The sequence below is a fragment of the Pelodiscus sinensis genome, chromosome 27 (genome assembly GCF_049634645.1).
Source record: "Pelodiscus sinensis isolate JC-2024 chromosome 27, ASM4963464v1, whole genome shotgun sequence".
Classification (NCBI taxonomy): Eukaryota; Metazoa; Chordata; order Testudines; family Trionychidae; genus Pelodiscus; species Pelodiscus sinensis.
This window is the reverse complement of record NC_134737.1, coordinates 9,503,425-9,517,981: the sequence shown is the minus strand read 5'-3', so window position 1 is coordinate 9,517,981 and position 14,557 is coordinate 9,503,425. Positions and strand designations below refer to the sequence as shown.

Genomic DNA, 14,557 nt, shown 5'->3' with positions numbered 1-14,557 from the left:
CCAAGTTGTTCCAGGCTAATGTATCTCAGTGGAGTTAATAGCATCCTAGACACTAAAACTAGAAGGGACCCTGAGAAGTCATCCAGTCCAGTCCCCTGCCCTCATGGCAAGCCCAAGCACTATCCATAACAGATGTTTCTGCAATCTGCTCTTAAAAATCTCCAGTGATGGAGATTCTACAACCCCCCTAGAGAATTTATTCCAGTGTTTCACCATCCTGACAGTTAGGAAGCTTTTCCTAATGTCCAACCTAAACCTCCCTTGCTGCAATTTATGCCCATTAATAGGTGGCTCCAGTCCGTGTGTCAATAAATCCCCCTTCTCTCTGCTGCTTCTGAAAATGGAACTCGCTGTCGCACGAAGGACTCCCTCGAATTGAAAGCTCTGCCTTGGGAGAGGTTCCTAGAAGGCGCCCTAAAATAGCACGCCTGCGCCTTTAAGAGCCGAGACTGGAGACAAGCGTTCATTACGCTGTTGCCAATTTTGGAACGGAAGGACTCCCAACGTTCCAAGAGCGCATGCGCCCTCCCTCTTCCGAAGACGCGCACTGTCGGGCCGCACACGTGCACTTCCCGCAGGTTGCGGGGAGAGCGCTGGGGGATCACTATGCCTAAGGTCAAGCGGCGGAGGGGCGCAGGGGAGGCGGCCAGGAACCTGCCCCTGGCCGAGCAGATTATACAAGGGGACTCGGTGAGGCCCACCACGCGGGTGAAGAGGCGAGGCAGGGGCGGGCAGCATGGCGGTGGGGAGCAGGAGGAGCAGTACGTGGATGAGAAGCTGTCCCGGAGGATCCTGGAGCAGGCTCGGATCCAGCAGGAGGAGCTGGAGGCGGAGCACTGTCCAGGCAAGGGAACCGAAGCGAAGAAGGAGAAGACCACGGTGCTGGGTGAGTGGGGGAGCCGCGCTGATTCTCTTACCGTTGTTTGTGGCGGAGAATTGAAGCGCAGGGCGATCTCTAAGAACAGCGGATTAAAACAAAAGTCCCGGTGTCGTGGGAGGAGGCATTGTGCTGCCCTGGCGGCTGCCTTTGGGATGAGACAGCAAAAGGGACAGGTGTGCTAACCTTGTAGCTTGGTCTGAGTTTTTTCATGGGAAGGCATCCTGCCTCCGTAAATCCCCCCCTTGTATCCATTGTATGTATCCTTAAACTGCCCCCATCACTACAGTATCTGACATCTCTATCATGAAGGGATCTTATCCTTACAGTGATAACCCACACACCGATTGGGCGTGTCTCACTGTCCCATGGAGTGGCACTGAGCCCCTTATGGAGAAGAAGAGTACGTTTCCTCTACAGCCTCAGCTGAGAGCCAGCTGGTTTATAACTGAAGCTGTAGAGGCTCACACACTAAATTCCAAAGGTTCCAGGTTTGGTTCTGTTACACCAGCACCTCGGAGATACTAGAGACAAATAGAGTCTACAGTTGCACAGAGAGATCTAGGGACTTACCCAAAGTCACACAAGAAATCTGACTTAGGAACTGAACCCAGGTTTTTTGAGTTTTAGTGCCATAGTCTATTCAGTGAACCATCCTTTCACCTGGATAATACGTTCTTCATTTCCTGTCCCAAATAATATTTTTATTGTACATATGACAGTACATTGCATTAGTCAGTTTATTTGTCACTTAGGACCAGCTTTTTAATGGTATTGGAGTTGGTCACCGAAATACGTTTTACAGCATGGCCCCTAGTCTGTGATCTTGCAAAACTGAGCAGTTGTATTAAAGCTGATGAGTCTGTGTCTGAGTATAAAGTTCAGTGTGTATAACACACACATCATAATCATTATACCCTCTAATCTTTTCCATCCATGTGCAAAATACATTTTTATGGGCATCGAGGTATATGTGAATGTGCACCACACAACCTAGCTGTGGATGCTCTGCTAATCAGCTGAGTGGCATTTGAATCCCACCTGAGCAGCTGCAAAAGCGCACAGGCTACAGGGAATGCTGGTTATAATCCCCTAAAAAACAGGCGGCGGGGCGGGGATGCACGTATATAGGACCTGAAACCGTTTTTAATTCTTTAATTAATAAAGCTTGAAATATGCACCGTAATATTTAATTGCACATCTGTGCTCCAACATTATTGGCTGGCCACAGCAGTTGTTTAAGCAATTGGCAGAGGAGAAGCACGTTTTGGGCCTGGATGGAAATTCTGATTGCCCCTTCAGATGGACTGCCCCTGGGTATCCCTGGTCTGCCTTCCTATAGTGGGTGGTTGTCTACATTAGAAAGGAGCTGCTGTAAATTCATCTCACTGGCCACCCAGCTACTGGCTCTGCACCCTTATTTGTCCAACCTTAACAGGATGTGGTTTATTTCAGGGTCCGGATTGCGCGATGGGGATTCTGACGCAGAGGATGATGAGTGGCCCGCGCTGGAGAAGGCTGCATCCATGGGAAAGGGAGAGTACTGTGAGGAGGTGACGGTGGACCCTGAGGATGAGAGAGCTATTGAGATGTTCATGAACAGGAATCCTCCGCTAAGGTAGGAAGCAACCCCGATCGCGAGAAATTAAAAGGCTGCCCCCCTGATTAGCAGAGGGCCTATAGCCAGCCTGCGTTTTCTATTGGTGGTGCACATCCGCACATGGCACGGTGCACGCAATAAAACTTATTCTGCACATAGATGGAAACAATTGGAACATTGCCCCTGAGCCAAGGGATGTAAGTGTTTCTGTACTGGGCCCAACTGCGCTGCACTCGGATAGCATTGAAGTTTAAAACAGCGCTTTGAAGAGGTTACGTGAATTCTAGAGGGTGGGTTTGGTTGAAGGTCCATCACTCTTCCACAGCTGGGGAAACTGAGGCATAGGGGAGGATTGTTTTTTGCCCAACCTCTTAAGGCAAGTCAGAGGCGGAATTAGGAATAAAACTCAGGATTCCTGACTCTCCTGTGCCCAAACGGTAGATAATGCTGCATGTCCTCTCCATGGCATATGCATGGGGCCAACCATAGTAACTCCAATTGCTGGAGAGCAGCAGTGGGCAGCCTATGACCCATGAAATATTTTGTTACCATTGCCCATACGCGGGGTTGCCAGATCCCACTAGTTTCTGTTGGCGTCAGGTTTTTTTCCCCTGCCGGTATTGCAAACGTGACACACTCATAAAACAAGAGCACGTGAGGCGAGGTGTGTGCTGGTTGCACACAGCATTGGCTGCGAGAGCTGTGTGCTCGCTCTGCAACCAATCAAAACCCTGCTACAGTTCATTCGGCATGCCCTGCGAATTCCAGGTACACAAGCGCAGTGAGCAAAATGACCCTATCCCGGGAGGCTATATTGGTTACGACACTCTTGCGGCCCACTGAGATGGAGGGCCACTCCTGCGGCCTGCTCAGTAGCTTAGGTTGCCTGTTGCTGCTGCAGTGCCTAGAGGCCCTGCTGAGATCAGGTGCTTGGTGCTGTACCTGTATTCCAAAGACAGACATACCCGTCATAGACAAGACAGATAAAGGATGGGAGTGGAAATAGAGGCACCAAAGGGGGAGAGATTTTCCCAAGGTCACCCGGCAGGGCAGTAGCAGAGTGGGCTGTGGAACCTCCCTGCTCTGATTCCTACTGCAATGCTTTGTTCTTAGGCCCTGCTGCCTTTCATAGAATTCCAGGGCTGGCAGAGACCTCAGGAGTCATGGAGTCCTGCCTCCTGCCCACAGCAGGACCAACCCAACTAAATCAACCCAGCCAGGGCTTTGTCAAGCCAAGACTTAAACACCTTTAGGGATGGAGATTCCACCACCTCCCTAGGGTACCCATCCCAGTGCTTCCCCAACCTCCTAGGGAAATAGTTTTTCCTAATACCCAACTTTGACCTCCTCCACTGTAACTTGACCTCCTCTGTAATTTGACCTCCACAGTAACCAACCTTTGCAGGTTGGTTTGCCAAGGAACAGGCTGATTCTGTCCTAGGCCTAATACCAGCTCTGCATTGATTCCTTCGCCTGTATCTGCCAGGCTCACGCTAGCTGATATCATCATGGAGAAGATTACAGAGAAGCAGACCGAGGTGGAAACCGTGATGTCAGAAATATCAGGCCACCCCATGCCTCAGCTGGACCCCCGGGTGCTGGAGGTCTACAAGGGTGTCAGAGAAGTAAGAGCAATCGCATTTGTGTAGCAGCATTCATCTTCAACGCATTGTAGCTCTGCCAGGAGCTAGACTGAACCAAGCTCAGCTGTTCCCATGGCCAGTATTCACAGTTGTCATGGCTTGTGTCTTCAGCCTCATGGCTTGTGCTGAAGAATATCTTCACCCACTGCTAACATGCAGCCGTCTCTGGGGCGGAACATGACAGCTGTCTCTGTAAAGTGCGTCAGGGTCAATAAGGAGGCACCTTCTGCAGGGTCTGAGGTTTCCATCCTTTCTGTCATTACATCCAAGATACGGGGGGGAAAAAAACCTCTGGGACTGTTAATTGCACTCTTATGTTGAGAGAGTTTTTACTGCTCAGCTGGTGGTAAGACAGGACATTCGAGCTGCTTTTAAAATTCTCTTGCGTCCAGAAGCCCCGAGGTGCGTGGAAGCCTGTGAACAGAGGGAATTCCAGTGTGATTAGTTAATGTGCACCAGGCTTTCCAATAAAATCACCCCTGTTTCCACTGCCTCTTTCGCGCCGGATCTCACGCAGTTTAGCAGTAGCTACTCCTCCCCATCCCCAGAGTTTTGAGGCAGGCCAGTTTCTCCTATGGTCACTGTATTTCTCAAGGTCGCTGTAACAGGGTGGCCTGTCCCTTAAGGGGCCAGGCAAACCTGAGAACTGCTCCACACTGCCCCCGCCATGTTAACTGCTTTGATGGGACCTGAAGGAGGCCAGCTGGTTCTCCTATAAAGGGCAACAGGAAGCTGCGGAGAAGGGGGTAGATTAGGAAAGCATGGTAAAGGAGGGGCTCTTGCCGAGAAGGCCCTGACCCCGTGGGAGTTGAGAAGTCAGAGGTAGGAGGCTGAATGCCGGCCAGAGAAACATGGGAGTCGCTGTGGAATTGGAACCCAGCACTAGGCAGGAGAGGTGGGGCCTTGCTACCTAAGAAGGAAGAGAGACAGATTGGGGCCCAGAGAGCTAGACTTGCTTGACGAGAGCGCAGCTTTGAATTGGGACCCAGCTCCCAATGGCTGGGTATTGCCTATCTAAGGAGAGAGAGAGAGAGAGACTGAACTGGGGCCTGGGATAAAGTGGACCCTGGCAGGGAACTGTTTCAATTCGCTTTGGACTGAGTGAGGTATTCGAGGAGGGGTGGCCAACCCGTTGCAGACAAAGAGCCAAAATAGTGGTGGATACAGTGCAAAGAGCCAAGGGAAAGAAGTTGAGGAGGAGAGAAGAGGGGGGAAAAAAAAAAAACCCACGCTGCCCCTTTAACAGCTGTTGGCCGGAAAGTTGTTGGAAAAAACCAACGCTGCCCCTTAAGAGCTGCCTGTGGCCCAAGCAGAGTTCTGTCGGCCACAGCATCAGATTTCACTGCCCCAAGCGGCGCCCTGACCAGACAAGGAAAAACAGTCAGAGCAGGGGAACGCAGAACAGCCGTGGGTGCTGGAGCTGCAATTTTTCCTTTGAAGAGCCGCGTGCGGTTCGCGGGTTGGCCACCCCTGTATTAGAGGGCCCTGACGAGAGGAACAGGGGCCATGTGCCACAGGGCGAGTTCTAGCCACGAGGAATCTCTCAGGCAACCGAGCTGGTTAGTCACACAGTGAGTGACAGTCCTCGGCGGGCCTGATCCCTGTTCTGATCACTAGGCCACATGCTTCTTGTTTCAAAGGTGCTGTCCAAATACAGGAGTGGTAAGCTCCCTAAAGCCTTCAAAATCATCCCAGCGCTGTCCAATTGGGAGCAGATCCTTTACATCACCGAGCCAGAGACGTGGACTGCAGCTGCCATGTATCAAGCAACCAGGTATGAGGGAATTGTTGGTACGGATTGGGGGTTTTACAGTGGGCTTGCCACGAACTCCCCCCACCACGCTGAAATCCAAACCAGCCTCTGGCTCTCCCCTGAGCTGCAAGACAGAGGAGAGAGCCGCTCCCTGCCTTGAGTCCCATGCCTGGGCTGTGCATCGGGCATTTCCTGGATGCTAGAGAGGGAGGAGAGAGGCTGACCCTTGATCCAGAGCATGGTTGTTCCCTTCAGTGGCTCGAACCACTCCTAAGGAAACTGCCCTTTTATGTGGCACTCATGCTGTCTGCAGAGCTGCAGCCCGAGACACCGGAAGACGTGGCAGCTGGAAGTGTCCTTGTTTCACTGTTGCAGGCTCCGATCCCAAACTATAAAATGTGACATGATACGGGCTGTTTTACTCAGAGCTCTAATGCAGTCTCCAGGCACAATCTTCTTGTCAGGCAAGTACAGGGCCAGAGTCTTTGAAGCAGTAGCTGGAGTCTGATCTCATAGGCAGATGACCAGCTTAGTCACTTCCTTGATTCCCCTGGACTCTGATACTAAGAACATAAGAATGGCCCTACAGAATCAGACCAAAGGTCCATCTATCCTGTCTTCTGACAGTGCCTGGTGCCCCAGAGGGAATGAAGAGAACAGGGAATTGATTATCAAGTGATCCCTCCCCTGTCACCCGTTTCCAGCTTCTGACAAATAGGGTAGGGACATCATCCCTGCTTAACAGTCATTGATGGTCCTATCCTCCATGACTTTATCTAGCTCTCTTTTTTTGAACCCTGCTAAAGTCCTGGTCTTCACAACATCCTTTGGCAGGGAGTTCCACAGGTTAACATTATGTGAAGGGATACTAAGCCCGGCAGGTAATGCAGAGTGTCATGCACTTTGAAGCACTTTTTCACTACAAATCTCCAAGCCCTTTAACTGACCCTCAGGGCCTTCCCTGCTTTGGAAGGAGGGGCATATTCCTGCTCTATAAATGAGGCCCGGAGGACCTGTCCAGCATGCGAGTCAGGTGCAGAACCCTCCCCTGGTCTGCCCTGACCATTAAACAACCACAGTCTAGCCCAGATTTCAACAGTGTGGGTCATGCGCTGAAACACGGGTTGGCCTTCAACAGGTGCTTCAAAGATCAGGTAATAAAACCCCCACAAGCACACGAGGTACATGGTGGGAAACAGACCCTCTGATTGGAATATTAGGACTTGCTTCTTGTGGACTTTGGGGCGGCTGGGATGGAGGCTGAGACCCTAATCTGATTCCCTCCTCCCTTGTTCCTGCCAGGATCTTTTCCTCCAACCTGAAGGAGAGGATGGCCCAGCGCTTCTACAACCTGGTGCTGCTTCCGCGAGTGAGGGATGACATCGCCGAGTACAAGCGCCTCAATTTCCACCTCTACATGGCCTTGAAGAAGGCTTTGTTCAAGCCGGGAGCCTGGTTCAAAGGTAGAAAGAAGCCAGGTTGCAGGAAGAGGAGGGCGGGTCTGGCTTGCCGGCTGGGCTGTAGTCGTGTTCCGTGTTTCACAGCTGTATTCAAGAGTTCTATTCTGGGTGGAGGACTCAGTTCCATACTTGCTGTCTTTGGCCTTCCAGCCTCAGCACTTTGAACTGTTTATTTTGCCCAGAGCTTTACGCAACAGCCCCTAATGCTCTCCGGAGTCGGACAGCAGCAGTAAAGAGAGGGAGGATGCGGAAACAATGAGAGCAAAACAAGCAAGGGGGAGAAACCTTGGGTGGCAGCAGCTGCTGATGTGGTGGGTCATCATCATAGTCCGTTCCTGGAAACTTGATTGGCACCCCCAGCTGTATCGGTGTTGCCAATACTAGCCCAGCCCCCTTAGGTTGTCAGAGATGGGCGAGATCCATCCATGACAGGACTCCCTGTAGTGGGGAGCTGATCACCATGTATATTTGTGTGTACAGGTTGAACCTCCCGGTCTGGCGTCCTCGGGACCTGACTGGTTCCGGACCAGGAAATTTGCCAGACCAGGGGAGGTCAGTGCACTACAGTCTCTGCTTTTCCTCCTGGCCACCCTGCTGTGGTGCATTGACCTCCCATGGTCTGGAAAATGGATTGGTCCCGGACCAGGTAGGTCCCAAGGATGCCAGACCAGGGAGGTTCAACTTGTACACACAAATATACACAGTGTTCAGCTCTATTCTCCCCAGGGCGGGGCCTCTGCTTCCCTCCCCCACCCCCCCACCTCGGGTTCTGCTGCCACCTAAGGCTCCTCTTTTGCCCCATGGCTCTGCTGCTGCCAGGGAGGGGAACTCCACACTCTGCCCAGCAGCCTCACTGCTGCCTGGGGCACCCCACTGCAGCCCAGGACTTCACGTGCCGCTTGCCCGAGTCCCGCAGTGTTCCTGGCCCCACGGGGTCACGCCGCCGATGCCGGACCAGGGGTGTTGCCGGACTAGAGAAGTCCGGATTACAGAGTGTCAACCTGTCCTATCCATGAATGAGCTTGGCCTGAGATGAGTGGGAGGGACGAGAGAGGGGGCAGCACATCCCGGGCCTCCTGCAACCTGTTGAGCCATCGGCGTTGCTCCTTTCAGGGGTGGGTGCCCAGGGATGCAGCCCTGAATGCTCCGGGGGGGGGGGTTGTTCTCTCAGGCTAGATGGGCATGGAGGTTGGCGTGCACGGGGGAGGGATCAGTCGGCTTCTGGCTCTGAGCCCTGCAGGTCCAAGCACTTTGCGTTCAGAGGATTATCGTCAAGCTCCCCCCGTCTGCTTTTAGGGATCCTGATCCCCCTGTGCGAGTCCGGGACCTGCACGCTACGGGAAGCCGTCATCATTGGGAGCATCCTTGCGAAGTGCTCCATCCCTGTCCTTCACTCCAGGTAGCACGGGGCGGGCGGGGGCCCTCGGGGAAGGTTGGGGAGGGAATAGATTCTCTCTTTCCTCAGGGAGTCCCATAACAAGGTCACGGCTCTGCCCTAAAACCTCTCTGGCCTTTCACACACCTAGGAAAGCTGCATGAGGTCCCTACGCTGGCCCAAGGCTGCTCCCTACAGCGCATCCCAGGGCAGCATCCTGTCCCGAGTCACACGCTTCCGTCATTGCCCAGGGGGCGGTCCCCATTCCAGTGGCTCCTCCGCTTGGAATGCTGCTGGGCCAAGAACTCCCAGTAGCTGGGAGTTTCCTGGTCAGCAGCATAGGATTAGCAGGGAGGCCGTCTCCCTGCTGGGTTACCCCATGTGCACCCGCGGCGGCGGGGGGCGATGCAGGATCAGACCCTCACTGCCACTGTCTCCCCAGGGTAGGGAAGCGGGGAGAGCACTAGCAAGACAGCTGGGCATGTAGCGAGATGGCCAGATGCTAGAGAGCAGATTGCGCTGCTGTTTAAGGGGCCTGTGGCTGAGTGGGAAAGTCGGGGACGGGGGGAGGAGGAGAGTCCTGCCTGCTCCGCAAGTCCCCTTCTGGTGCCTGGTCTGCCCCGGTTGAGCTGGTGGGGAAGTTGGAAGGCTGCTTGGTCCCAGGCTCCGGCCACAAACACCCTCTGAACTGGGAGCAGGGGAGCCCTGGGCAGAGCTGGCTCTCCTGAAGAGGTCCTGGGGGCAGCACGGTGTTGGAAGGTGCCCAGAGCCACCCCCTGCCCACTCACTGGCTGTCACGGAGTGTGGGGGAGCCACCAGCTGCCCCATTAGGAAGGCTGGATAAGTGATGCTCTTAAAGTAGGGAGGTGGGGTGGGTTCTCTACTGGCCTAGGGGTTAGGGCATAGGCCTGGGGACCCCAGGGTTCAAACCCTGCCCACCCAGGGAGCATTACCGCAACCAGCACTAGCTGCCCCATTGGGAATGCCAGATAAGGGATGCCCCCCCATCTCGTGCACCCCCATCCCCAGCCAGACATGACTCTCAGCCGGCAGGGAGAGCAGAAGGGTTATTAATTCACAGGGATACAGTGTAGCACAGAGCTGTCAGCCCAGGAACCAGCCAGGACAGTCCATCCCTGTATCCTAAGCCAGCGGAGACCAATTCCCCCACTCGGCAACCGGTCCCAGCCCTGCAGGCCGCCTCGCCGCCTCCTTTGCCCAAAGGTGTCACCCGGTTGCACCTCTCAGGCTCATGTTACAGAAAGCCTGGGCCACTGTGCACATGCTGGGACTGGGGCAGCCTCCCTTGGTAGGAGTCGTACCTGGAATGGTCATCCCCATCTAGAGGTATTGGGGCAGTCCCAAGGGAAACTGAGGCACGCGCCTAGGGTTACCACAGGAGAGTAGATATGTCATGCAACGTAACAGAGCGAATGCAGTCCCCATGGGCATAGCTCTGGAGTGTGACAGACAAAGCTCCTGCCCCAAGACCCCCGACCCACTGGGACTCGCTCTCCCTCCGCAGTGCGGCCATGCTGAAAATCGCCGAGATGGAGTACAGCGGCGCCAACAGCATCTTCCTGCGCCTCCTCATTGACAAGAAGTACGCCCTGCCCTTCCGCGTGGTGGACGCCCTGGTCTTCCACTTCCTGGCCTTCCGGGCGGACCGGCGCACCTTGCCCGTCTTGTGGCACCAGTGCCTGCTCACCTTCACCCAGCGCTACAAGGAGGACCTGTCCTCGGAGCAGAAGGAGTCCCTGCTGGAGCTGCTCAAGTTCCACTGCCACCCGCAGATCTCAGCGGAGATCAGGCGGGAGCTGGCGAACTCCAAGTCGCGGGACGTGGAGGGGCAGCAGCCGGTGGCGATGGAGTGAGGCCGGGAGGCGAGAGGCGGGGACTGCGGAGGGGACGCTGGCTGTGAGACGCTGCGGCCCAGAACTACCTGGCGCGTCATCCCTTGCACCATCGCTGCTGCCTTCGCTGGATGAGGCCGAGTGGCTGAGCTAGCCCTTGGGCCGGGACAAGCGAGCGCGGGCCTGTCACTAAGATCCCGCCACTCCTGCCTTGTAGCCCAGGGGTGGAAGCAAGCGCTGCTCTTCAGCTGGACCTCCCTTGGGAGCGGGGGAAGCTGCCTTCCTCGGATCAGAGGCTGGCCTGATGCGAGCAGGCACTTCTGGGAGGGGGGAAAGCACGGGGCTGCTCCTGTCTGAGAATAAAACCTGGGGCATTCCGAGCGTCTGATGGAATGGAATGGAAAGGTGCAGCCCTTTCAGAGGGATGTTCGGGGGGGGGGGGGCAGCACCCTCTCCCCTTCCCCCCCCATCCCCCTCCGCCCTGTAAGAGATGGGGCGTAAGGGCCTGTGTGATCTACTCCAGTCCCCCCCTCTAGCACAGCGATCCGTTTGGTGCATGAAGATCTTTTCCCTTTCTCTCCAGGCAGGGACCCTGCCTTCTGTGCCTTGCGCCTCATTGCACCGAGGATAAATTTGCAGGCGGCCCGGGGTTCCCCTGCGTGGCAGGCAATGAGATCGCACGTTCCCACGTATGTTTCGCTTGCTAGCAGGGGATGCCCCGGGGAAGGATCACTGTCTGGGTTGGCAGCTGCAGCCGTTTCTGCCCTGTGAGCGGAATCCATCATTCCCCCGCCCGCGTTGTAGTCGGTGCCCAGATGCTTCTGCAGCCGGGAAGAGTAATGCGCTTGCAGAGTGTTTAGCTCCAGGGGAGCCGTGGGTTTGTTTGCAGAGAGCCGGCTCCCTCTGGGCAGCCGCTCGCTAGCAGGCAGACGCCGGCTCGATTTGCAGCGCTCCCATCCGTCCGCTCCGTGGCATTTAGCAGGAACGATCCCAGGGGAACCAGCTGCTCTGTAATTAACCCAGCTTCACACAGAGGCTGCTCCGGGCCGCTTCCAGGAAAGGCGAGCAGCGGGAGTGTGACTGACAGCCGCCTGCGAGCCAGGAGAGGCAGGGACAAGAGGAAGCCAGAAGCAAGCAGGGAGTCGGCAGCTGTGCTGCACGTTGGCTGGGCGGCAGCTGGGAATAAGCCACAGACAGGAGATGTCCGAGCCAGGACTCCTGGGCACCATCACTCAGTGAAACCACGGGGCTGTCATTTGGCCACTCCGGGTGTAATGAAGGGGCAGCGATTGCCTCTCTGGGTCCTTGGGTCGCCCCCTGTTTAAGTATTAACCCTGCATCGGCCGCCCGTCCTTTCCTGTAGATGCGCTGAGAGCCAGAAAGCAGGTTGGCACTTTGCTTCTCTCCGCCTGGCCAACTGGCAGCCGCTTCTCTCCTCACCCCCCAGGTGGGATGGACGGTGGGACACCCCCAGCAAAACGATATGTGCACTGTTAGCTCCCAGGCCAGAGGCCCCTAGCTGATCTGACTCAGCCACTGAGGGCTGCAGGGTGATGGGCGCTGCCACACAGCCCCAATTCCCACTGATGTCCATTGGCTCCTGAAAACTGTTACTTCTTTAGAGGGACCTGTTCTCCTTTCCTGCCGGCAGTGCCCTCTATCTCTGTTTCCTGGGGCTGCCACAGTGGCAGCTGAGAGCTGAGGAGGAAGGAGAGCGAGCCAGTCAAGGCAAGCCACGAACCAGATCCGGCCTATGGGCCATATGTTCTAAAATGGGTGAGGAACCTAAGAGCAGCCACACTGGGTCAGCCCAAAAGTCCATCAAGTCCTGTGTCCTGTCTGCCGACAGTGGCCAATCCAAATTCCCCAGAGGGAATGAACAGAACAGATAGTCTTCAAGTGATCCCTCCTCTGTCGCTCATTCTCAGCTTCTGACAGAGGCTAGGAACTCCATCCCTGCTCATCCTTACTAGTAGTCATAAATGGACATATCCTCCATGAATTTAGCTAGCTCTTTTTTGAAGCTGTGTTACAGTTTTGACCTTCACAGCATCCTCTGGCAGGGAGTTCCACAGGTTAACTGCATTGTGCGAAGTATTTCTTTTGTTTTAAACCTGCTGCCTATTCATTTCATTTGGTGATCCCTAGTTCTTGTGTTATGGGAAGGAGTCTGTTCATGTTCCTCACACCAGTCCTGATTTTATAGGCCTCTGTCACATTTCCCCTTTCCCCTTTGGTCTCTTTTCCTGCTGAAAAGTCCCAGTCTTACTAATTTCTCCTCATATGGCAGCCGCTGCAAACCCCTAATCATTTTTATTGCCCTTTTTTGAACCTTTTCCAATTTTAATATTGTCTTTTCCTTGAGATGGGGCGACCACATCTGTACACAGAATTCAAGATGGGCCTACTATGGATTTATACAGAGGCAATAAGATAGTCTGTCTTCTTCTCTATCCCTTTCTTAGTGATGCCTAACATTGTTTGCTTTTTTTGACTGCCGTGGCACATGGAGTGGATGTTTTCAGAGAACTATCCACAATGATTCCAAGCTTTCCCTCTTGCATGGTAACAGCTAATATAGACTCCATCATTTTATATGTAGAGTTAGGATAATATTTTCCAGTGTACATTACCTAGCATTTAGTAACATTGAATTTCATTTGCTTTTTTGTTGCCCAGTCACCTGGCTCTGTGAGATCCTTTTGTCATGCCACACAGGCTGCCTGGGATTTAACTAACTTTTGTGCAGTTTTGTATCTTCTGGAAATGTTGACCCCCTATTTTGTCCAGGGTCCAGTGTACTAACGTACAGCCGGGGCACAGAGGTCCTGGCCTGATCCCTGAGTGAGGCCTCTACTTAATAGTGCCCTAGGAATAATTAACAGCAGTTGATCCGGGCCTATGTCCTCTGCACATTCAGGGTCCAGTCCTCGTGCAGGTAGATCTGCAGGCTGGGCTACATCTTCACTGCAGGCTTCTTGCGCAAGAGCGCGTCCGCACTGCCATGTGCTTCGGCGCAAGAATGGCCATCAGAGTACCTGTGTTTTTTCCGATATGGGTTTCTTGAGCAAGAAATCCCTGTGGTCTGTCCATGCACACCTTTTTGCGCAGGAGCTCTTGTGCAAAAAGGCTTATTCCTCGTGGAAAGAGGAGTAACACTTGCACAAAAAGCCCTGTCTTCTGGCGATCTACTGTATTTTTCCTTGCGCAAAAACGCACTTGTAGTGTGAACGCTCCGTCAGTTTTTGCTCAGAAACTCAGCTGTGGAGATGTAGCCTTGACGTCTTATGGAGGCTTAAAGTCGCTGCCCTCGCCTATTAAGCAAGCTACTTGTATGGGTAACTCTGCTCTCGCTGCTGCAAAGAGGTTTGGGTGCCCTATTGAGCTCAAGGAAGTTGAGTTGCTCTAGCTCTGATCCCCCACCAGGTGGCGGAGCACAGCAGGCAAACAAATGGGGCAGGCAGTCCAGCTGTCGGAGCTGGCTCAGTGTAACCCTTACTCTAGATGGGGCAGTGGGAGGATATTCGCCCTCACCTGACTGCAAGAGGAAGGGTGGGATACATCTGCTGGCTAACTCCCCCTCTGCCTGCAAGCACACCGAGCCTTACGCTTATGTGGGAGGGGCAGATCTGCTAGGGAATAGGGAGGCTTAAAAATGCTTTGAGCTAACACCTGGCAGCTGTGGTGCCAGCCAGGGCGTGTCCTGGTAGAATCACCTGCTGTGAGGACCCCCTGTTCTCCCCACCCCCCCCCCCCAGTCCGTTACCTGTGCCGAGAACAGGAAACAACCATCTAGGGATTCTGTGCTTTGAGCTGCTGGCTGCCCCGTTGGGCCAGGGGCTGGCGCAGGAGGGAAGGAAAGACCCTCTCTTGCAGGGCGGATACCAGGTTCCCCGGGCCATGACCTTTGGGGAAGAGCACGATGGGTCAAAACAAAAGTTTCTCTTGCTGCTGGAGGGCTCAGCCGTTCCCAGGCAGAATGGGCAGGGAGGAACC

General features: G+C 54.4%; 1 protein-coding gene across 1 annotated transcript; it reads left to right on the top strand.

Moving 5' to 3' along the window:
• The first annotated feature begins 531 nt into the window (after positions 1 to 531).
• On the top strand, positions 532 to 10,939 carry BYSL (bystin like). The gene is made up of 7 exons (XM_006130425.4): positions 532 to 886; positions 2,333 to 2,495; positions 3,964 to 4,102; positions 5,761 to 5,894; positions 7,176 to 7,336; positions 8,630 to 8,732; positions 10,234 to 10,939. Exons 1-7 carry the CDS (start codon positions 607 to 609, stop codon positions 10,580 to 10,582), a joined length of 1,329 nt encoding a protein of 442 aa, XP_006130487.2. The 5' UTR covers positions 532 to 606; the 3' UTR covers positions 10,583 to 10,939.
• Positions 10,940 to 14,557: the final 3,618 nt, after the last annotated feature.